The sequence below is a fragment of the Anabas testudineus genome, chromosome 22 (genome assembly GCF_900324465.2).
Source record: "Anabas testudineus chromosome 22, fAnaTes1.2, whole genome shotgun sequence".
NCBI classification, from domain to species: Eukaryota; Metazoa; Chordata; class Actinopteri; order Anabantiformes; family Anabantidae; genus Anabas; species Anabas testudineus.
In genome coordinates this window covers 1,560,089-1,585,546 of record NC_046630.1, presented here as the reverse complement: position 1 = coordinate 1,585,546, position 25,458 = coordinate 1,560,089, and the positions used below count along the sequence as shown (strand labels likewise).

At 40.8% G+C, this 25,458-nt stretch overlaps 1 protein-coding gene across 1 annotated transcript in view; it reads left to right on the top strand.

Moving 5' to 3' along the window:
* Positions 1–25,458, top strand: part of akap6 (A kinase (PRKA) anchor protein 6) — a 151,548-nt gene that overhangs the window by 39,550 nt on the left and 86,540 nt on the right. The window contains 3 exon segments of the mRNA XM_026340395.1: positions 8,571–8,693; positions 17,285–17,381; positions 18,116–18,318. Coding sequence (XP_026196180.1) covers positions 8,571–8,693; positions 17,285–17,381; positions 18,116–18,318 — 423 coding nt within the window.

Here is a 25,458-nt window from a genome sequence, read left to right as displayed (position 1 = left end):
TGCCTTTGTGTTACTGAGCACCTTTCTATACATTATGTGCCTGGTGAAAAGTGCCCTGATCGCGTCCAGCTGAAAGAACAGCGAATACATTCTCAGCACGAATGATGGACTCACTGTAGTTTTCAGTCTGTCCTGACTCATCCTAAAATAAGTCTTGATAAGACCATCTTGAAGCTCCTGGACCAGCTGATGGTTCTCTGTGGTCCAGGAAGTCTCTTTCTGATATTCTCGTGTACCCACATGGATCTGTTTTCCTGTGTTCAACATGTTTAAGAACAGTCTCTCTCCCTCCATCAGACAGGTACGGTTTTGTATGAAAATCATCATCAGTGATTTGATAGTTGCTTTTTTTTTTTTTAATTAAACTTCAAAACAAAAGGGGGGTGCATCTCCCATTTTGTGTGATCGGCATCTTATGATTTCAATGCCACATTTTCTGTTAACTATGAAGCTACAGCCAGCTGTCCTGTCTTATATCAACACTGCTGATACTAAAGCTCTTATTCACCTTTTTATTGCTGATCATTAATTTAAACCTATAAAACTGAAATACACACATTCCCATTCTCTCTCTGTATTTATACTACTACTTATTTTCCTTTCATATCACCAGTGACACATAAGAGATAATGGATCTCAATCCACTGATAGTCATTTACCTTCTTCTCTAAAACCCATTTTACATTTGTTTTCCCTGTAAAAGCAGCATTTCTGATTAAGCTGGTGGTTCTTGAAATCTTATACTTATTCACTACCTTTGTGACGTGCCCTGAACACCTCAGACACAATAAGTATCTATAAACCCCAGCACGTTCAGGGTCTGTTGCAGCTTCCCCTGAATCATTCAGACCCCCTCTGGCACTGTTTCAACTCTGAGTTCATGTGGTCTGTGCAAAAAGAGCCTGTCTGTGTTCTTGTGTATTTAGTAGAGTTTATATATGTACATATACTGTACTGTATGTCTGTGTGGGTTATAGAACTGAATGTCTGACTGTTCCTACATTGTTGTTTTGTAAAATATTTAACCCTGAAGGATCATGGAAATATCCATAAATGATCATTAGTAGATTCCTAAATCTTGAAATATAAAACAAAACACATAAAAACTGTGAGGAATTATTCGCTGCACTTTGTGTTAACCACGTGCACACAGACACACACACTCTTCTTGCTCCTCGCTGCTCCTGGGTAATTAGCTGATTAGCTGCTTAATTAGCAGCATGTAATCATGGCGATGGATGAGCTGCCTAATTGAGGAAGTGAAGAGAGGAGAAGAAGTGTCTCGGTGTGGAAGATGACATTCTGTCTCTCCACAGAGTCTCTACTGAATACAACAGTGTCGAATGAAATAGAATGAAAGATCATCCGTCCAGGGAAGAGAGACTGTGGAAAGATCACTGTTGGAGCAGAAATGAATCAAATCCATGAGCAGAACAGAAAATAATCTTTCCAGGAACTCTTAAAGGAAAGGTTGTTTGTTGTTGGGGTCGAGAACATTTGATTAGAGAACAGATGAAGTGAGTAGAATGTAATAGAAGCTCAAACCTGAACTTTTTATAGGAGAAGAATGAATCAGCATGTCTGCAGACATTAATTTTCACCCAGTTCATTTTCAGACTGACGTGTTCTGCTGGGACAAAGATGAGAAATGAATCTGAACTTATGGTTAAGCAGCCAACACTGTAGAAATTCAGTTAGATTTAAGCTCTGATTCAGTTTCCCCACACCAGAAGATTCCAGCCTCATCACTTGTCATTACACATGCAGTTAGAGCAGGACACCTGGTTCATCACCTGAATGATCGGTGTTAAGTCAATCTATTTTTCTCTAGTTATATTTGGTTATTGTAGTGTACTAGCTATTTTCTGTAGCTTAGCATGTTGCTATCCTGAGTTGTATGGAATGACCAGACAAACGTGTCTGTGCAGCATATGTACTTCAAGATAAAACTTTGATATAGTGTCGAGAGTTTTGTGTGTGTGTTGTTGTTATGTTGTGTTTCCTCTGCCATGCTTGTGTAGTGACTGCGTGCCATTGTGCTGTAAAGGGTTACACAGTTTTCACAAGATGTCTCCGAGACTGAATTTTAAAATTACCTTGTGCATAGTGCGGTAACAGGTGATCCATGCACATGAGGTGTATGGCATCTCTACCGTTACGGTAGAGATGCCATACACCTCACACATTTACTTTTCCTGTCTTATTTCTTCATGCTGCCTTTGCTGTTGGACATGAATATTTAATCAAACACTTCTTTCTGCACCTTTTCATCGTCTAGACGCTGTTGTTTTGACCTTGACCTCCTCATCATTTGTAGTGTAGGAACTGATCCTTACTTAATTTGTGTCCATGTCACGTAAATCTGTGGCTTGTTTCATGAAAGTTTATGAGACCGACGCAGGAAATGTACATACACAGAAATCCAGAGTTCCTTGTTGCGCTTTATGGGATACGGCTCCTGAAGTGCATTGAAATTCCCTAAGAAAACAAGACAGAACTAAAGAAAAGCAGACAGAGAGAGTCCATCTGTTAGATAAGTGTCCCATACGTCATGTGATCACATTGTATGTGCTGTCTGGGCTGGTGTTGGCGTCCTCAGTGTGAGATGTCTGTGTGTTTGGCGGCTCTGCGGCATGCCAGCCTATCTGCGAGCAGTGGGAGACACACAGACAACAGAGTCACATCAACACTCATCTGATTGGCCCAGCGGGAGGGTGGGGACGCCCACCGACAGCAGAGAGGATAGGAAAATAAGAGAGAGATGGAGGAGGAGGGGTGTTATTCTCTCCTTTGGTGTTTCTATAGATAAACAGGTTAAGGAGGAGGTAAAGGTAAAGCTGAGTGATGGCGAGTTGAGATACAGACACAGACGCAGAAAGTAAATTTGTTTTCAGACTTGTATAGTGGAGTCTACATGTGTGAGTCGACCTAAAGTAGGAAACGTGAATTCTTCACAAATATAACTAATAGCTGATATCATTTAATTCGAAGTCATTTTTAGTAGATTCATAGTCTCTTCTAATAAGGCTTCTACAAGGCAGCTAAACATATTTTATATGGAAACGGTTTAGTAAATGATTTCTGAAGTGACCCTATTCATGTAAACACAAGCACAGGATGTTGAACTCTTTCTGTGTTAGCACCTCTTTAGCTGTGTGAAAGAAAATGGCTGCAACACCAGCGAACTACGGCACAGGTTGATGCCCATTCATCACTGGCTGAAAACAGAATATCTTCTAGGGCGTTTGGGCAGGTTACAGTATTGCAAATGTTGAGGTCTCACCGACGCTTTGCATTCATTTCTCAGAATGTGCAGGGAAGCACCTCTGTAGCCAAACTGTTACAGCACCGCTGTGACCCGGCTGCATGTCATACAGTTTTGTCCAGTGGAGATACTGTACAGTTAGGAGGAAAGGACAGCAGACAGCTAAGTGTTGAACGTACCGGACACATAAATATGTTTAGTCACCTTAAAGACTTAAAAAAGAACATGCAAACATTCTTTAATAATAGTTAATACTGATGAAATAAACAGACATGAACCTCATCCACTAAATTGAAGCACTGTGTGACTGACGATATTAACATTGTGGGTCCACAGCAGGAGTCTCCCAGAGCAGCAGTGAGGTGTGATGAGCGGTTTTGTATGTTTCGCTCGCTCTTTCTTTTTTCCCCAGTAGTGCATGTTTCTTCTGAAAGCAAGTTTGAAAGTCTTAAAACAAAAATATATAAAAATATAGCACAAAATTTGAAATCATATGTGGTCCATCAACACTGCTTCATGGAGGCACCTGCAGTCCTAAGATCAGCTGCACAGGTTCCATGTTTCTCATTAAAATGTATTTTAATGAATTTCTAATCAAACCTTCCCCTGGAGTTATTTCATTTTGGCCCACCCCTGTTCTCTGTGTGCTGAGACATGTTCTCCTAGTCAGAGTAATAACTTAGTCAGCTGTGGAAATGAGCTGCTTCAACTCAAACCTATAAAATGCTTGTGAAGCTCTGCACAGAAAACTGTTCATTTAAAATTGGAGCTGAAATGTTTCTGTTCCTCAGTCACGTCAGCATCGTCAACACTTCACATTTAAAACTCTCAAGCAAATTCAACAGCTTAAACCAGCAACTAACAATAAAGTTAGCACGTCTGTTTTCAAGGTGTAGGAGTTCAGTAGTAGACGGGGGAACTGGGTCTGATTTGGAAAACTTAACGTAGACATCTTTGATTGAAACCAGGACTTTGAGTTCCCCGCTAACGGAAATCATACTTGATGTTTCCTTGTTACTGTGATGAATTCAGTCAACGTGTCGTCATCCCACAGAGTCAGTTAATGATGCTCTGTAAGTCAGTTGGTCACTATTTGTTAATGTGTTATGTTAAGTTTACAACAGGGTTAAAAAAAATCACGGTTTGGTTAAGATAAATGATAAAGTACATCCACTGCACTGTTGGGGGTCATATACAGTAGTATGTCTCTGTAGTAGGCATCAAGCACTGTAGTCGATACCCATGTGTCGCACACTTACACATATATGAGTACTAGCACCACAGTACTTGGCACAGTACTGGTATTTGATGATTGGATCCTTATAAACAGTATATTCAGTGTCCAGTCATCAGAGCATCGATTTCATTGTTACAGCTGTACTGTTTCCAGTTCCTGTTCTTGTTTTCATTTAGAAATAATTCCATGTTTTCCTTGTTCACATAATATAAGTGGTAACTTAACTTGGTATCTGCTGTTTTTATTCTTACAGTCCACTATTTTAATGCCAGCTTCTTACGATTGAATTAAATTATTAAATTAAACATTTGATGCTCAAACTTTCTGTAAAATCCTTGCACCGTGTTTGTCTTGTACTCTGGGTGCATAAAATTCTGACCTATTGCCTGTAACACATTAATCATCGAAGCCAAACATCGTCTGTCGGGAGTTTGAGTCCAAATCTATCAGCGTCGTCCTTCAGAGAGCTCCGTCAGCTGAACGGTAATTATCCAGTGGTGAAGAGCCGAACCGCAGGAGGAAGAGATGAAGCAGATATCAGAGCGGTTATCCAGGCGGCAGAGGATCAGATCGGGCGTTTCAGCTCCCAGCAGGCCTTTCTGCCCCTCAGGAGCCTCACTGGTTTAGAGACATCAAAGCAGCTGTAAGCAGCCCAGTGCATGCTGGTCGATATCCAAACCAACGCTGCTCCCTCTGCTGCTGTTCACGCCTACATCCTTTTCCTCCTCTGTCTTTCTCTTTCTCTCCTTTTTCTCTTTCCTCTTCCTTTCCTCATCTCCTTCTTCCTTTTATGCTCTCATCTTTCCATTTCTGTGCTGTTTCAGCGTCTTTTCTTTAACTTCTTTACTTCCACATATTTCTGTTTTCTACTTCTCTTCCTCTCCTGTACTCGTCTTTCTTTGCCTTTTAATCTGAATTGCTCTTCTTTCCTCTCCTCACTTCTCTCTTCCTCCTCCTTTCCCCTCCTCCTCTCCTCTCGTCCTCTCATCAATACTTTTGATTTCCATCTCTCCTTTATAATGAGCGTCAGAGAGATGGATGGAATCATATTGATGTCTTTTTTTTAAGGGTCACGGGCGTGATTAGCATACTGCTGCTCAATCTGTCAAGGTTTGTATTTCACACACACAAACTTTATAATCATACACAAACACACACACATATCTATCAATACAGTGAGCACATCCAGATTTGATACAGCGTTTTGTAGTTGAGGTGTATGGACGTACATGTGGCAGCTCAAGTAATTCCTTCAGATTTACCTTCGCGCTGCAGCCTCCTCCTCTCTGTCATTAGTTTTCTAGATGGCTCTCAGTGAAAGATATGAAAACAGGACGCGTTGTGTAAAATATTAGAATTGTCTGCTTGATGATCTGCAGTCACAGTTACACTTGTTATTCAGATGAGATGTTTGAGGTCTGACTGGAAAAAATGAATTGTGGAGTTGCTGTATGTCTGCGGTTTTATGTAGATTACTTTCCGGTTCCCTCTCTTCGTTCTCCTCATGCTCTTTGGAGCTGGATTGTATCCAGACTACATAACAATCCAGGTTGCAGCTACACACTGACCTTTGTGTGGTTGTGTTCATGGAGCTTCCTCTCTGTGGAGTAGCAGCTGCCTGCAGTGCTAAATTTTAACATTATACACAAGTTCCTATCTGCTGGCATTTTTGTATTTTTATAAAATTTAAATCACACCTGTTTTGAACGATATTCTTTGTCACACATTGAAAATCTATAAATTTATTTTAATAATTACTAATAAATAAGTACAAAAGTATTGTCAAATAAATCAGTAAGTTCTGGAAAAGATTTAGTAACAGACGCCGCAGACACAATGAGACATGTCCAAACGTGTTATTTAGTTAAACTTGTTTACCCAGTTGACCCTTGACTTTTTCTGTTTGTCTTTATCTTCCAAATCAAACAAACCATGCTCATGATTTAGTTGCTATAAAGAACATAAATTAAATGTTTCTGTAAGCGTTTTGCAGATTACCATACAGATTATATATAGTTTATTTTTAGAAACTCAAAATAAATCAATTTTGTAGTAACTCTATCATATCTGAAATCCACATTATCAGTGTGCACTTTACATGCACTTTAATATTTTTAAGACTTCCCCAGTTAGATTTCTCCTGAACTCTGATTTCTTCTTCTCCTAACGAGAGCACATGCATGACAGAACGCTGTAGACAGGGCAAGCAGAGGAGTGGACGGAGAGAAGAGATCATTACATGGAGCGATGTCCGACTGAAACAGAACAAGCACAGAAGGTTGTTTGTCTGTGAAGAGGAATTCTGTTGTGTGGTTACAGTTCATTTGAGTTAAGACCTCCAATGTGAACTGCTGCTAAAATGATGTTGTTGTAGAAAAATGCACTGGACAAATTTCCGTTCCTTCTGATTTGAAACTCGTGCAGCAGGAGTTGGCTTCAGAATCTTCATCTTGGTGCTTGAGTGAGAATCATGATTTTTCTCTTTAGTTTCTTTCTCATCTGAGGGCGTGAACAAGCTTCTGCTGCAGCTAAACTCATTAAATCTTTCTTTTCTCTCTTGTCCCTAAAGTAAGTATGAACACTTTACGGCTGTTTCTTCTCTTTATCTGATCTGTGCTTGAAGTATTAACTCCTCTCTTCGCCCTCACCTCCATCTCTCCTTCATGACTGGGGTTTTAAACTCCTCCTTTAAGCTGTCTCCTCCGCTCCTCTTCCGGAGTGAAGTGGCTTTAATGTGAGAATCAATACTGCTTCACATTCCACAGTGATTCTACTGTTCTTCTACTGATTCTTTAACATTTTAGACAGAAAAAGCTGCAGGAAGAGAAGAACTTCTCTTCATCTAATATCATGAATAAATTTTTTTTTTTACTCTTACGTCAGATTAACGTTAGATTTCATGTTTTCAGGTTTGGCTTCTTCTCTTCATGAATCCGTCTCTCAGCCTGTAGATGGCAGTAGCTGTCCACCAGGCAATAAGTGGTCTTCTTCTTCTCCCTCCCTCTGTTTCTCCTCTCTTCGTCTTCTTCTGTGTGTGTCTTGTGGTGAACGGCAGCCTTCTAGCGATGGACACATGTTCAACTTTATTGTCTTATTTATACCACTCAATGTGTTTTTTAGTTTTTTTCTTGTACTTTTTTGTATATTACATCTTTATTTTTTTATTTTGTAATGTTCCTATCCTACATCTCTTGGTTTCCATGTCTCCATCTTGTTGTGTTAGCTTTCTCTGTAACGTGTCGGTACCTTTTTGTTTTGTTTGATTTTCTTTTTTCACATTTTTCTCTAATATTTATCCTGTCATTAGTCTTTCAGTAGTAGTAGTAGTAGTAGTAGTAGTAGTAGTAGTAGTACTGTTTCCAATAACAAGAACAGTACTTCAGTTAATTGATGCCTGAATGTGAACATACAATTCCTCAGTGCAGCAGAAACATTAGCTGTGTAGCTTCCTCTACTTTCTCTCACCATTGTTCATCACCTTGACTCCTCTTTTCCTTCAGTGTTTTCAATTCATTTCATGAACATTTGTTTCGTCTTCTCTCCTTTCCGTCCATCTTATCCCTATATTCTCACTTTCTCTCCTCCCTGAATCACTGCCTCTATCGGTCTTTTTATCTCTTCTCTCTGTATTTATCCTAATGTGTGTTTACCTGTTACATCCTGCGGGTCTTGTTTTTGTTCTCTCTCCGTCCTTGAATTAATTCACCTGGAATCAGCTCAGAAACACCATCCAGCTGACTCTCCTCTGTCCTCTTCTTACACTCTCATCCTTCCAATCTGTCGCCTTCTCCTTGTTTTATCCTGGTGCATGTATTACCTGTTGGATTTCTATTTCTTTTGCATGTTTTAGCTGTTTGTTTCTTTACTCTCTTGAAATACCTTTTATTTTGCTGTACTTTTTGTTCTCTTCTCTTTCTTTCATCCCTGTATCCTCTGTAGTGTTTAGTGTGTATTCTGTCGTTGGTGCTCTGGACAGCACTGGTTATACATCTTTTTACTAATTCAAAAAGAAATATTTAGCTAAACACTCTCTCTCTCTCTCTCTCTCTCTGCCTCTCTCCTCCCCAGTGTTTTGTAAAGCAGTTGGACGGATTCATCCTGTGGCTGCAAGAGGCCCTGGACAGCACAGAGAACTGGACGCAGCCAAGACAGGATCTGGACAGCCTGAGGGTTTACCTGGACACACACCTGGTAAGGGCACACTCGCACGTGCGCGTGCTGGTCTTACTGACGCCGATGGCTGACATAATGCATTACTTGAACCCCTTAATCCTCCCGAGCGAACTAACAGTGTCACCGTTTTAGAAAGACAGTTACACGGGTTTTCAGTCGGGTTTTCAGCCTGTTTAGCATGTTCCCTTCGGTAAGAGAGACCGCTGTGATTGGCTGTTTAGATGAATGAAATCACAAGGGGGGATGTGATACGCAAGTTAAACTAAACTCAACCTGACCTCCAGCAGTATTGGTAACGTATACAGTCTCTAGAAACACAGAGCCCTGAACAAGGAAACACATAAAAAAATACAGTCATGATGCAACTAGTAAGAGAAAGAAAAGGACGTTCAGCACTGAGGGAAAGGGAAGAAATGTTAGATATCTGTAGTAGTATAGTGACAATCTAAATCCTAATTTTATTACTCTTTAATCGGCCAGTTGACATCATTTCCTGTGAATTCAGAAGATCCCAGCTGCCCACACAGCACAGTCACTGTGAACAGTGTTTAGGTGCACTAAAAGTACAAAGGTGTTAGTATTACAATGTACTTGAAGTACCAAGTAAAAGTATTCATCAGACAGAACAGCACATTTCTCACTGATGTGGCAGCTAGTAAAGGTAGAGATAATTTTAATGACTTTATTCGCTGTTCTGATGATGATCATATGATTTGACTCAAATAATTAAAATGTGATTAACTTTAAATGCTGCTGGGTGAACTTGTGAATTTCCCTCGGGGTGGGGGGGGGGGGGCAGTATTTTACTAATCTGAAGTAGTTAAGTTATCAAATACATTTAGTGAAGTAAAAAAGTATTTTTTTGTTACTGAAGTATGAAGCTTAAAAACTTTCAAATTATGTCCAAGTAGAAATTTAAATTGTACTGTATCTGAATGACGTGGTACAGACAGGTAGTACGGTCTCTTGTGGAGGTCAAAGGTCATAATGTAAACAGAGTAAAGATGTTATACGTGGATGATGGAGAAGTAACAATCATCTGAAGGATGAACACAGAAAAACTGGAAAGAACAGACTCTCTCAGTTCTCTGCTTTTATCCTGATTCTGTTTTTGTTCTAATTTGTTTTCATCTCATCTCTTTGTCTTCCTCGTTCTGTTTTACTGTTTCTGCTCTGCTGCTCTCTCTCTTTCTGTCTTGTCTGTTTTTTATTGTCATTTTCCAACACTTCATTAGTTTCTTCCTTTACCTCCCCGTTTTCATTTGTTTATTCTTCTAAACAAAAAACTCGAATGACTCCAGGTGTTGCACCCATAGATCAGTGAGTGCTGTTTCATCGTGTATGAACACACACAGATGAAAAGCACTTCGGTAAATGTTCACAGTGGCTTTTATTTCTGCCTTTATGATGTCACTCGTTGTCTTAATGCATTCACTAACTGCAGAACCTTAACCACCACAACTAAATGACTTATTATATAATAATTTTTATTTATTTATTGTTACCTGAGCTCTAGGACCACCTGAACCCTCAAACACACATTGTGAGGACCAGCCAGAAATGTCCTCACAATGACGGTTTTGAGCTTAAAATGTGTACACACATACACACACACACACACACACACTCAGACACACACACACACAATGAAAAACAAACAGATTGTATTTGCATATAAGTGTACAAATGCAAACATATATATACACAGCAGTAGGCATGTGTTACACACACACCGAGCTTGTATTTGCATACATTTGCATGTTCCTAGACAGATTTCCAAATCAGCATCTCTGCATCCGTCCCTGCAGAACAGCATCATGCACATGGAGCCACATGCACTCACCAAGTTGGGTCTTATCTAGATATTTGTATCTGATGTGTGACTGAGTGTGTGTGTGTATGTGTGTTTGTTGGTTTGTTTACACGTGTTGACTTTGTTGTGGGTGCCAGCAGCGCTAACGTTACCGGCGGTTAGCTTCAATTAGAATTCCCAGTTCTTAATTGGCGAGTCTCGTTAAATAAAGTAAAAGAGGATGAAAAAGCATCGCTAATAGGACTTTGAACTGCTACACTGCTGATAGCGTGTTAGCTAACTGACTCTGTGTTTGTGTGTCTGTGTCGATAGTCACACTTGCACTTTGTAGCATTAGTGTGTGTTTGGGTGTATAATTGTGTGTGTGTTTTGTTGATTACTGCAGAGGAGCCAGGTTCTCTCTCTTCTCTCTGTCTGTATGTCTGACTGTTTTTCTCTTTGTGTTTGTTTCTCACATCAAACTCAGTCTCTGACAAAATGTATTTTCATTTTACTTATTTGTTCTCTGAACATTTCAGGAAATACAAACGTGGACTAGACGACGGTCACTGGCAGCGTTAAAATGTTCAATAATAATAACTGATACTTTGTGGACAGGCTGCCCCCTTGAGACGCCAAGGGTTTGGGCTTTAGTGTCTTATCCAGGGACATTTTAAGGGAAGTGACCCGGGAAGCGATGTGCAACATCATCACAGGGCGGTCTAAAAGCACAGGTTACAAAGTTTGATACCAGAGATCAAGTTCCAGGGTCTTATCCATGCGTGTCTTGTTATGGATAAACAAAAACAGATTTTATAACAGACATAGAAAACACTTTATTCAGACTTGGCCTGATGTGAGTAACCCGGCTCACACTGCAATCAGATGATATGTACAGTTTGGACAAAAATTCTACACAACATGTTGAAAGCTCCTTTAAATCGTGCTGTCTGATGCTGTCCATCAAAAAGCCTTTCCTCTGGAAGTGAGAAGTACAGCAGCTTTATTTTGTACGAAACTGTTGAGCAGCTGCTGATGTTGAGGTTTATGTGACTGAGACTTTGACAGAACATCGTGTTCACATAACATAAACTGTGTTTGTTGACAAGTCCTTAATTCACCGAGATCAGATCAGAGCTTAGAACTGAGATAATAAGGGTGCTGCAATCAGACGTCACTGTCAGACATGTCGGCAACTTGTCATTAACCTTCAGATTATTTTATTTATTCATTAGGTCCATAATTTGTTAAAACATTTTGCAAAAACTAGCATTCACAATTTCATAATGCTCACGGTGACGTGTTCAAGGGTTTGGCTTTTCTGTCACATTATAAGAAACATTCACTGCAGCGGTGCAGTTTCTGATAATAATCATAATCATATCATACAGAGGCATGAGCTATACACACAGTATATATATATATATATACTGTATATATACATGTAGTATGTAGTGTTTGTTTGGTTTTATATATATAGAACAACACCAGCCTTCTACTCCTCTAATCATGCTCTAGTGTTGCAGTTATAGTTTATATGAATTACATATTTGGGGACAGTGTTGCTCTTCGTTTCATTTTTTCCTCTTATCTCTTGTTTTTGTCTTTCTCCCCCTGCCTCTCTTTGTATTTCTCTTTCTCTCTCTCTCACACGCACAAATACTCACACACTCTCTTAATCTCTCTCTTTCTCTATATTGCTTTCTCTTACACAAATAAGCTCACACACACAGCTCCAGGGCAGCAGTGGGTGGAGTAGAGCCGCTCTCCCAATTGAATATTTGGTCCAGCTGGCGTGCGGGTGTGTGTGTGTGTGTGTGTGTGTGTGTGTGTGTGTGTGTGTGTGTGTGTGTTTTGGGGCGCGTGGAGCAAATAAGCACAGGTCTTTCCGGAACCCCGGGGAGATCAGTGAGGCGAGAGGACTCTAGCACACACACACACACACACACACACACACGCACACACACACACACAGGCTGCTCTTTGTAAGGCACTGAGAGATGGCGGCCAATGAAAGGCCTATTGATTGGGTCTGATGGGCGATCCAGGCCTTTGAATCCCATTACCAGCAGCAACACACTACTGGTGGCAACATGAAGGAGAGAGAGTGAAGAAGGAGAGATAAAGAGGTGTGAGGTCTAAGACTATGTCCACAGTATACCCTTTTAATCTGAAAATAAAGACTATTAAAATAGGGATTATGTGTAAAAATGGCCACATTAGTGCTTCAGGTTTGATTGAAGATTGTGTCACACTGAACTTTCCAAACAGGAAAACAGCTAAATCTCCTCAGCTTTCATCAGCAAAACTGCTGATCTGACATCTAGACCAGAATGATAAAGACAAGTTGCTTGAATTTGTTTTACTTTTTCCTGTTTTCTATGATCACCCAAACTACGTTTCTCATTAATTTATTACACTGATATGAAAACGTGAAGCATTGCTGTCAAAACATTTCATTTGATATTTTTAGAGATGTACTTGATGGAGGCTTCGTATCAGTCACTCTGTGTTCTCACTGTACAGATTAGTCTGGGACGCTCTTATAACCTTGAAAGATGTTTTATTGACGTCTTAAAGCTTTGTAGCTAATTAGCTGACATTAATCTTTTGTAAACCTGTGCCATTTCTCACATGAACTCCAGAGAGTGTCAGGACAATCAGATATAAGAGACAGGACATTATTCAAAAAGTCTGCTTCGTCAAAGGCGGCGGACGAGGCTGCTCACCTGCAATGATGATTGTTTTTGCCTTGATATCAATGTTATATTTATTTGGATGTATCAGCAACATCAGCAAAACAGTTGTTGTGGTTGTGCAGCATTCGTTTTTACTGTAGGCTCAACTGGACATGACATTAAAGAACCGTGAACCTTGACCTTTATACAGCTGTCTGTGCTGTGTCCAATCCATGGGGCATTTGTGTTCATATGTATATTCTGGTAATAGTTCAGATAATTTCAGGGTTGCAGGGCATGTAGGAGCACAACAGCATGTTCAGGACTTACACTGGAAGTTTAGGTTTAGTCCAGGATTAGAGTTGTTTTAAGTTCATTTTGGTGGGACCTAGTCTGAGAAAGCACAGAGAAGGAGAGATAAAAAGTCATAACAGGGATGGAGAGAAGCCAGAAGACCGAGAGAATGACGGTGGAATCTCACAGGAGAGGGCTGAGAAAAGAGGGAAAAGGGGAAAAAGAGGATTGAGAGAGAAAGAGAGAGAATTGCATTGGCTTTATTGCTTAATATAAAAGCTGAGCACAAGAAAATAGGGGGGAGGCTAGAGCGAGGAGGCAAGGGTGAAGAAATGCACCACACCTCAGGGAATACAGCCGCGCCACTGTAGTTTCTCTCGGTCCTGTCTGACTGGAGATAATTTGATCATCATTATTACAAAGACTTTTTGATCAGATCATGTCTCATCAACCCAAACCTGTGTGTGTGTGTGTGTGTGTGTGTGTGTGTGCACGCCACAGATCAGTGCAGCTCTATAGGCAATCTCAATGTCAAACCTCAATGTCATCTCCGTATCAGTGCAGCACACCTCTTAGCGCCCTGCTAATATGCCAACGCTAAAAGCTAAATGATATTAGGCAGGCTTCTGACGCTGCGCTCCAGGCTAATATGCTAATGCTAACAGGTAACCTCATCTCTCAGGCTTTGAAGCAGCTCATGTTTCAGCCCGGTGTGAGTGTGTGTATGCTAATTAGAGCAGGGAGTTATAACCTTTTAGGCCAACGGACCCAGCTGCAGAGGAATCCACAAATCCACCTGCTGCCGTCACCGTCTCACTGGGTTTTACTCGACCAAGAACTCCACTGATGTTCAGCTAGCTGTATACCAGTGGCCAACCCAGGATCTTTAAGGTCATTATGAAAGCGACATTGTGTTTGGCAGCAAGGTCATGTCTGTGCTCACTGTCATGGAAATGCAGTATTCTTTTAAGATCTCGGTTACATCAAGTGTCTACCTGTACGCTTTCCTCCATCACACTAACTATGATTGTTGCTGGTGCACAGCTGTGCCTCTGCCGTTGATTTTCAGCCATTTTTATGGCGTCATTGCAGAGACACAGTAGAGACATGACAGGAAATGAGGGGAGAGACAGATGGGGAATGGCATAACAAAAGTGTCCAGCAAGAAACAAGCTCAGATCAGCATCACATCAGGAAACCCTTCAGTGACATATTTGGTTGTTTAATTTGGGGACTTGTTGGATCAAGCTCCTGAATAATTTAGATAAAGAAACCAGACCTGGATTTAGTTACGTAACACATAAAAGACACTACGTAAAGAATTGAGAAACCAATACTTTGCTTGTTTAAACCATCTTCAAACCTTCAGCTGCCACCGGCCCAGACTTTTGAATCTGTGTCTGGTTTGTCACCTTCCTGCTGATGGACCTTTACTTTCATGTGCAGGTAGTTTTCTTTGAGGTTTTGAAAGACTTCCAAACTGTTTTTTGTAGTTTCCTGTTTCTCTTCTTCAGTACATACTGTACATGTACACACATCTTTCCTAGATGGCTTCTTTCACCGTCTCTACTTTCCCCACCTTTCATCTCTCTTACACGCAGACACATACATACACACAGCCTCTTATTACCGGCTGCTGTCTGACGTGCATAAAAGCAGAACTGCTCTGCATGCCTTATCATCACTTGATTGATGGCTGGCTGTTCTACTCTTATCGATTCTATGCTCTCCATATATTAAACGGAGGAAACTGAGCCGAACCGCTGGTGGAATAAGGCGCTGAAATACGATTGCTCTCCGATAGCCCGGCTAATCTGCACAACCTAATTCATTCTTAACATCAGCCGGCCCTATCCCAGAGACGCAGACAGTCACGCTGTGTTTTCTGTAGCGCTGATAGATGTACTTTATGTTTATTAGCTGTGAGGTATTTCACCAGCTTATCTGGAAATTATATGGGGCAGCGTGGCTGCCGAGTCTGTAAAATTACTCAATCAGCCGTGAGATTTGAAGTAATTTATGACGTTTGCAGGGCAGTAATGATCGCAGAATGCAGACAGTCGTGTCTTATTTGGATAATATTGATGTATGAATGTGTTTTGGGGGCGTTGTGAAGAGATAGAGCTGATGATTTGGTGATATTTGTGTGATGGTAAGTAATATTTTATTGTTTATCCGTGAAATGTAATATGTACGGGACGGTGTCACCACGGCCTGCTCACATTCTTTAAAGCTGAGATGTTAGGTTTTTACTTGAGAGGAACAACTAGCAGAGCACCAGGGTTGAGGGTTCAATTCCTGCTGAACTCAGTACAGGCAACTGTTTGTTTACTTTTAATTTAAAACAAGAATCGTCAGCTTCATTTACTTTTAACCAAGTTATTATATATTATTATTATATATATCTGTGTTAACTGTATCTGGAGGAACGAGCAGCATGTTTGATCTTGTATCCAGTGATTATAATACGTTCATGGCTGAATTGTTTGTCACAGAAATACCTTAGAAACGAGGCCCTCGGTGTGCGTGCTGTCGTTTGTGTGTGAGGGGTTACAACACTTCGACCCATCCGTCTCCACTATGCGTATCCTGCTCCATAAATATTGGTGGTGTGGAGGTGTGACCTTGTCGTGTGTTGACTGATATTGTCACCCATCTATCCCTCACTGAAGATGAAGCGCTGTCTCAGGCAGAGTATACAAAGTTGAACCATGAGTGCACAGTGGCTGCTGTGAAGAAATCATCAGTAGTCAGTAAAACAGACTTACTGTTGGTTAAATGTACGTATTTGAACAAATTAATTGCACAACAAACTCAGTTGTTTCTTTGTATAGTGATAAAAAAGAGATTTTATTTCTGCATAATTTCAAATTTCTCTTGAGATCATCAGGCTGATCAAATGACTGATACACACACACACAGAGTCTTGCGAGCACTGTCTGTGTGTTTGTATCCAGCATTTCTCATTGCAGCACAGCAGGATGTCAGAAGTGGTTAAGTATTGAGGCTTGAACACCTTGAGGCTTGTACACACACACAGAGACCAGATCAGAAAGGCTGTAATGGTGTTCAGAGATCAGGTCTGTTTTCCAACACTGCCTTCCAAATCAATTCAATAAAATTCTTTACAGTGTTTATGTCTTTACAAAATATATCGGTATACAGAAATATTTAGAAACAACATATAAAAACAACCCCACTGAGCAGCACCATGAGACAGTGGAGAGCAAAAACTCCCTTTAGAGGAAGAAACCTCCAGCAGAACCAGGCTCATGGTGGGCGTCCATCTGCCTCGACCGGTTGGGGTTAGTGGAAAGAGAAGAGAGAAAAGAACAGCAGGCAATAAAGACACTGGACAGGTTGGTAGGACCAGCAACAGGACTCTGGAGATATACAGTTCTGAGGCCTGGGAGAGGAGCTCCAAAGTCTTCATCTGACTCTCATCCCTACATCAACACCTTGTTCATCCCTACTGAACACCTAGTTCAGTTGCTTTCATCCAAATGCTTTCTCACTGAGGCCGCTGGTCTAAGTCAGTCTTCCTGTTTGTCCTCCATTCGTGTTATATGCTTAATTCTTTTTCTCCTACAATATATATGTTTGACTCAAAAAAGAAAACTTCACAATCCTTTGCCCCCAGCCCCAGAAGCAGCATGTCTCTTTTCAAGGCTGGTGAAGGATGGATCGTGCACGTGGAAGATATTTTATAGAAGAGTAAAAGAGGGCTAGTGTTAACAAAGTCCAGCACTAAATAAACCCAAGCAGTCCAGACTGTACAAGTCTTCTTCTTCAGACTCAGTGTTAATTCATGCACAGAAGATGATTTTGATCTCTGTGTGTTTCAGAGTTTCAAGCTCAACGTGGATAGTCGCAGCGCTCTGAAGGAGAACATAATGGAGGAAGGCAGAGCGCTGCTCGCCGTCATCACCTCCCACCAATCAGGTACAATCAGACGCACACACATTCAAAGTCATACACATCTCCACACACACACACACACACACACACACAAGTGAATATGCACAGAAACACACACAGGTGGCCATAAGTGAGCCCCAACTCTGTTCCATTCATTATTAATATTTGGATTAACAGAGTGACCTTCAGAGACGAGAACTCATATGAATGTAACTGAAAGAGAGACACAGAGCGATAAAGACAAAGAGTGAGATGGAGGGAGAGATAGAAAAGCAGAAAGAAGAGCCAGCGGGCAGAAACTGACTGGCAGGGAAAGAAACATTGAATATAATTTTATATTTTCTCAAAACCTTTGCAGCCAGAAAGAGAGAGACGGGAGAGAGGGCAGATAAAAGAGAGCGATGGCTTGAATAACTGCTTGGTGAACATTGGATTTAACAGGTGAAGGACCCTTGTCACAGTTAAAAGCAGCACTACTCAGGCCTCAGTTTAGGGTCAGGTAGAGCTAAGAAGTAGCTCACTGAAAACACTGAATGTTAGTAGGATCCAGTTTTGTGTTTGGTCCTTTTAGCATGATTCATTCTGTGTTGGAAGAATCTTTAGGTGATTTACTGAAGGTTTTTTGTGAATCATGACAAAAAGGTGACAAACTGCTAAATGTGAAATTAGCTTGATTATTGAATTGAAGCAAATGTTTCTCTCTTTTTGAATGTCTGTTTCTCTCTCTCTGCTTTATCCCTGTGTCTCTCGCCCTGCAGGTCTGAAGGATATCCTCCATATGGTTTCCAGCCAATGGGATCAGCTCCAACGGCAGATCCGGCGCCAACATGGCTGGATGCTCCGCACAGTCCGTTGCATCCAGGCCCGCCTCCTGTACACCGGCCAATCACATGAGTTTTTCACAGCCTTGGGAGACCCATCGACCAATCGGCAAAGTCTATGCCCAGCAGATGGCCTGAAGGTAGAAAATATTTTCTAATTTTTGAAATTTTTATTTTCAGTTTAGCTTTGTGTCTTCTGTTGCTTTTTCATCTGGCTTTAGTTTGTTTTTTATTCTTTGCTTCATATCCCTCCATTTCCTCTGTGGTTGATCCCAGTTATCCAGACACACACACACACACACACACACACACACACACACACACACACACACACACACACACTCACTCAGTTGCATTGTTTGCATTAACAGCCAGTTGACATCCTGATGGTTTTCACTGGCTGCCGATTAATCAGCTCAACCTGGATAATTAGATGTAATATTGCTTTCTGTCTCTGTCTCTTATTGGAACAGTCTTGTCACTCATATGTTGTGGTTAGTGTGTCTGTGTGTTGAAAAAACGAGTCGTCTGTGGCCCTTTTTGAGAATCCTCTGCTTCTTCTCCCTGTTTTTCAGTCCCTTACCTTCTTGCTTGTATTGTCGTCTTGTTGCAGTTTGCTCCCAGAAAGAGATGTTTTCAAATACATTCTACATAAGCATACGCTGTCCATCCCAAAAAAAAAGTCACACTGATATTTAGTAAGACCACCTTTAGATTTGATTACAGCACATTCACTGTGGCATCGTTTCAATAAGCTATAACAAATATACAATAGACAACAAATATATAAAAATCTCTTTGTAGCAATAATCCCAGACCTTCAGATAGTCCACGTCGTCCTGTAGTGGTTTTCTAAAATTGTTTAGATTGAAAACAGTGAGAGAATCTGTGGAACAACCCGCTGAAACTGACATTAACACAGATCAGAGAGCCGTCACTCATATCCGGTCTCACTACAAACACCTTTTTCTCATGAAAATGAGCTGATGGAGACGGTCTGCCTGGATCCTGTTTTTAAACATACTGACCACATATGGACCAGACGACTCCTTGTGATCAGACCTATCTTAACATACAATCATTTGGTTCAGTTTTAGTCCAGAGTCAGAGCTCTGTTCCCTCCCTACTCCACGTCTTTGTGTTGTTTTAGATGAATTCTGTCTTTTTCTTCCCCTCATTATGTCTTCATTGGGTTATTCATTTCCTTGTCTTTCCCTCTTCCTCTCGTCTTTTTTCCTCCGTTTTTCTTTCCTTGCCTTGTCACTCTCTTTTTTCATCTTTTTCTTTTCAATATTACCCTCTAAATTTTCTCTCCTTCTCCCTTCTCTTGTTGTTCTGTCTTCTCCTCCTCCTGCAGCAGACCTGACTCTGGTTGTTTTCAGATAGTTTAGTTGCAATTAGCGCTGCAGCAGCCTGATCACTGTGATCATTCAACAGTGACAGCCATTAACCAGCTACCGCCTCTGTTTGTGTGTGCGTGTGTCTTATAGTGAAAGTGTACTTTTGTATTTGTGTGTGTGTGTGTGTCCATTAGCTGCTTGGCCGCAGCACATTAACAGTCCATTCATTATCTGTGTGGATCTCCCTCTGCACTTAAAGCTTTGATCCGTAAAAACCTCCAAACAACAGACTGAGGTGTGAACCTGCTGAATTATTTCTGTTCCCTGCTTCACAGCACAAACACATACAAATCAGCGTCACATGTTTCACATACTCCTGTGATATTTTAAATTATTCAGTTCATGTCTGTACCGTGCAGTGGAACAATGAACCTGAAATAACAGCAAAGTACAAAACCTGCAAGTTCCTCCTCCTGTGGGCGCTAACAGCCAAAACAGCCTCCAGTGTTCAGTGGTAACCACAAATACTGTATCTGCTGTTGCATTTAAAACATGTCTGAGTGAATGCCAGTGTTTTAGACAAGTCCAAATCAAAACACGAGTTATCTGAGGTCCAAGACGGAAAACACCTCAAGTAAAAGTTCAGTCTCAAGTCAGGTGAGTCCAGAGTAAAGTTGCCAATCAAGTCTTTTAGGGAAAGTCTCAAATCCCAAAACCTCCCAAGACTGTTTTTTGTGCAGCATGTCCAGTATTTATATTTATATTTTAAAAACCGACATGTTTTCTTGCAAATTAGTTAGAGATTTAATCCACTTCATCTTACAACTAGTACAATTTACTCTGACACTTGGATGCAAAACCTTCTCCCTGGTTTCCATTCTGTACCTGTGACCATTTACATCTTCCACCATCAGACTGCATCATGCTTTTGAGTGTGAAGCCCCATTTTAAGCTCTAGATAGCGCGACGGTGCTGTGGAGGAAATAAGCAATAATTTGTGTCATAAAAGAAAAAAATCCCTGAACGTGACTTTACTGCGCGTTCATTATCTGCTAGTGCTCTTTAATGACAATCAGATGCATGGCCTAATTACTGCCGCAGACACCGGGGTAGGGAGTGGTGGTTGCGGGGCAGACTGCAAGGTCAACCAAGGGCATCATGTTTATGTGTTTGTGTGTGTGTCTGAGTCTGTGTGTGTGTATTTATGGAAAAGATTATACACAAATGACTGAGGGCAGAGGGTAGGTAGTATACACAGCCCACTGCAGGTTTGAGTGTGTCTGTGTATTTTCTGTGCAGACGTTTGAGTAAAATGTTTGTAATGGTTTAAAAAGAGAAAAAAGACAGTTTTGTCTGAAATAAGTGACGGACAAAAGTCATCATCCACTATTCTACAGTATATTCAGTATTTAATGGAACAACAAATGAAAATGGTTCAGGCCGTTAGAGGCAATCACTGCAATCAAGCTCTTTCTGTAGCTCTCAAAGAGACTTACTCACTTCTCCACTCATCTGGATCTGACTGCTCCCCTTCCTTCAGACTAGATCGGTGTCTTCTTCACAGATGTTAAGTTAGATTAGCGTTAGGATTCATAGCAGGTCGCTTCAGAACACATCAATATATTCTCTGAGATTTTAGATGTATGTCGGCCATGAGCTGCAGCTGACACAGAACTCTCAGACACTGGGCTGAGCGTTTCCTTTCAGAACGCCTTGTTAATCTTTCTCCTCTCTGCGTCCTGCACAGATTCAAGATGCAGCAAAGCAACACCACCACATAGCCGAGCCTCCTCCATGTTTCACAGTAGGGGTTGGTGTGTTTTCGTCTTAGGATTCTTTTTTCCTCCCTGAACATGAGCTGATTAGACTAAACAAGCGCTCATGTTTCTCTCTTTCTTTTCTACCTTTGTGAGGAGCTCAGTTTTCCTCTTGTGTCTTTGGCCACAGTCCCAAGAACCTTTAACTGCTTAATAATAACAGCTGCAGTGGTTGGAAGATGCTTGGAGATGATCTTGTAGCATTTACCTTGACCATGCTTGACATTTATTTAACACACATGATGCTGATTAGATACAAAGTTCGGTGTGAAATGTCATTACAACCTCCTGATCTATCACCACTTTCAAGGGATAAACCTTTTTGTTCAGTCTGTTTAGAGAAAACTGTAAAATGGAATTCAGCTCTTTTCACAGCTTCTTTGTTTTGTGGGATTTCTAGATATGTATGATAAATTCAACACTTCATTCATTCAACACAGAAAGAATAGGGGGTTGTGTTAGTGAGGTGTAAGGGTACCACCACAGTGTGTGTGTGTGTGTGTGTGTGTGTGTGTGTGTTTAAATGAAGGTAACCTTGGCTAAAGGGCAAAATAAAGGGCAAATTGGAATAAATTCATCAAATTATGAAACCTCGTACAATATTTATAACAGCGGATCCAGTATTCATTACAAAAGATTAAATACCAACTTGCATCAATAATTCAGCCTCTTAATCTTCATTTTTAGTGCAATTAAGAGCAGAAGCAAATGACATATTTCACACCCAGCTAGAAGATAGTTAGCATACAATTTAGTGAGTGTGACTGCAGCTGCGCAGGCTGCTGGTGCCTCCACTATTGGACGAGTTTGTCTAAATACATCATGATCTGTGGTTAATGACGATAGCAGTGAAGATTTTAACATTAAGAGTGGCTAATAAAGAAATGTTCAATATCTATTTCTGATTTCTACACAAATAAAATGGTTTTATATAGGTTTTATTTATTATTATTATTTATTTAATTTAACCCAACCTGACTCTGGACTCTGGGTCTGCTGTTTTGTCAGTCCTGCACATCATAAACCCTCCATTCAGCACAACCACCACCTTAAAACATGTGTGTTAATAAAGTCAGCTCCTCATTCATTCATAGAAAACCTTACACCACAGCATAATCAAAATAACACAGAGGTGAATGTAATATTTTAGTAGTTATGTACATATAAAGGTGCAAACTCTACAGAGAATGGAAATGATCAGTGCAAATGGAGCATTCATTTGTGTTTCATCACCACATACTGTGTTTAATGGACACACATTTCAATAAGTAATGTACAGCCAGTGACATGTCTGTTTATCCAGTAGCACAAAAGACATTAGAGTACAAAGCATGAAAAGGTTGGACACAGCGAGTCTTCCTAATGGAGATGTGGATTTTTGGAGGTTTTGGTGGCAGTTGTGTTTTTAATTAGCAGAGAGGACTCAGAACAGGTGCTCGGCGTCTCTCCTATTTGTTGTTGGTGTTGTTGAGTGTGACTTTACCTTTAATAAGTTATAGATGAAAACATCAGTGGATCGCATTCGGAAAACGTAACTAAAGTCCATGCTTTGTTATAGTATTTTGACAAATCTGTCCTGTTTAAGGTCCACTTAGCCACTTATTAATACTCATAACATCTTCAGAACCTCTACTATCTGTACAGCTTTGATTGACACCTCGTCTCTTCTTCACTAAGTAGAATTTCCGTTAAAGTATAAGATGGTAAATCTGCCTTTAGTTTGTCAACTTTACGTGATCTTTTGTCCTTTTGCTTTTTAGTTTCATCTCCTATTAATTAATTTCTGATGTAGCCGCTGTTGCAACAACATGTGCAGTCATTAATTGAGGCCTTAACGATTCTCCAGTGAGTAATACTGTACGTGTGTGTGTCTCCTGGCACTCGTTAGAGCTTGTGGTTATTTGTGTTAACATATGTTGCTGACGAGGTCTGAGACTTTTCTGTTCTGTCCTGTTCATCCATCCTTCATCTGACTTCCAGTCTTTGACGTTTCACAGTGAAATGATTAAGTGAATTAAGATTCATATGAAGCCACCTTCCACTCCTCCTTCATCTGCTTCCCTCAACCCTTCCCTCCATTTTCCTGACTTTGCTACCTACACCTACCTCCTTAACTTATTATTTCTTCATCCATTCATCCTCCCTCTCTCTTTTCTACCTGTTCTTCCCCTTTTCTTTACCGGCCTACAGTTTATTTCTCTTCATAATCCATCTCCCCGTCTCTCTCCTTTCTGTCTAATTCATACATCCATCGACCCCCAGCCTTACTTGTCCTTTCTTGTATCATAGCCCCCTCGCCCACTCTCTCTTTCTGCATCCATCCATTCATATTTATCTTTGTTATTCCTCTCTTCATCACCCCTTTTCCTTCTCCAGGTCAGTCTTATGCAGCTTCCCTTCCTTCATTCCTCCTTCTTGATACAGCAGAACATCACTTACTTAATAATAGTAACACAATAATGATCATCGGCACATTGATTGCAGTGATAGTCGATAGCAGCACATTGACACTGCATGTTCAGACCAGGCGCCCAGTTTTAGAGGTGACACCTCTTCTGGCCCACTTCAGGAGAGAGTTTCTTAAGCTACAGCTGCCAATAATTAGGCTCCAAGTGAAAATAGTTTAATAGCTTGATTGTTTTATAATTCATTTGTCATCATGTTGATAAATCACTACAGGAGGTGTAGATATGGGAGAGGAGGCTGTGCTGAATGTGAACGTGCTGTCACTCCAGCTGAACTGACACCAAATCCACACACAGTACAAACATAGATGAGCCATAATAATCCTAAAGGTGGAATTACTTTTTCCATTCCTCTTCATTGAGTAGCACTTTTTAAGATCGTATTTATTTATTTCATCAACTCTTCCTCCTCTTCCTCCTCCATGCTTCACCACTGTCCTTCATTTCCTTTCTTCCCGTTGCTTCTTGTCCTCTTCAGTCGTTCAGTCTCTTCTTGATTTACTTCATCCATCCTTCGTCCATCTCTCCTCTTCACTTTCCCTTTAAACGCCTGTAGATATTTAGACTCGGTCCCCTCCCTCTCACCTTTTATCTTTCCCTGCATCCTTCCACCTCTTCATTCATCCCCATCTCCCTCTCTCCATATTCCAGCTCTGCCCTCCCTCCCTTCCTCTCTCTTTCTCTCCATCCGTCCGTGTGGAGAGGGGCGATTCATGTAAATGTCAGGAAATATCAGAGCCGGGTGGTGGGATTAGGCGGCGAGGAGAAGATACACTGATACCAGCAAATATAACGCTCCGACAAGACGGCCATCACCAGGGATTAGGACACACACACACACACACACACACACACCTGGGCGCACACAGACAAACTGATGGATCATGTGATCCTACTGTTTCATGTGGCTTCTTCAGTGTATTGCTGCATATTAAAGATTTGTTGTGCTTGTGTGAAGATGTTCAAGTGACATCTGTAGTGTTTTGTTGTATATTAAAGATGAAGGTGAAGGGTGTGTGTGTGTGTGTGTGTGTGGGTGTGTGTGTTGGCAGAGTGAGTGAACACAGAGAGCGAGACGGAGTGTGAGAAGGGTAGAAAGGTGTTTAATACCAGTGTGAAAGCAGTGTAATATTTAACAGCTTAGTGGGATTTGTCTGTCACATTACAGGGGATTGGACTGGTCTGGTAACACACCCACACACACACACACACACACACACACACACACACACACACACACACACACGCAAACACTGTGTTCAGTGACAGCTGCTGAATCTGAATCTTTCTCTGGAGTTTCATCACTCACGTGTTATAAAACTGTCATCATGTTTAGACAGACGATATATTACAGATGTGAAGGAAATATGACAAGAACAAAGTGTTTTCATATGTGGACGAGAGAACAGAGAATTATCTGCTCAGTTTTAAAATAAATTGATCAGGTAAAAATGGTTATTTGTAGGAAATGGATTAAAATCAATCTGTTCAATTTGATTTACAGCTAAGTAGTTTTTTTAAAGACACAATCGCCTGATTGAAAACATATTTTCCTGTGCTGACGTGACACATGTATCTGAAACATATTAAAGGTTTTAGACTCAACGTTTGTCACATTATTACAGCTTAAGACGAATAAACCTTTTTGCCAGACTGGC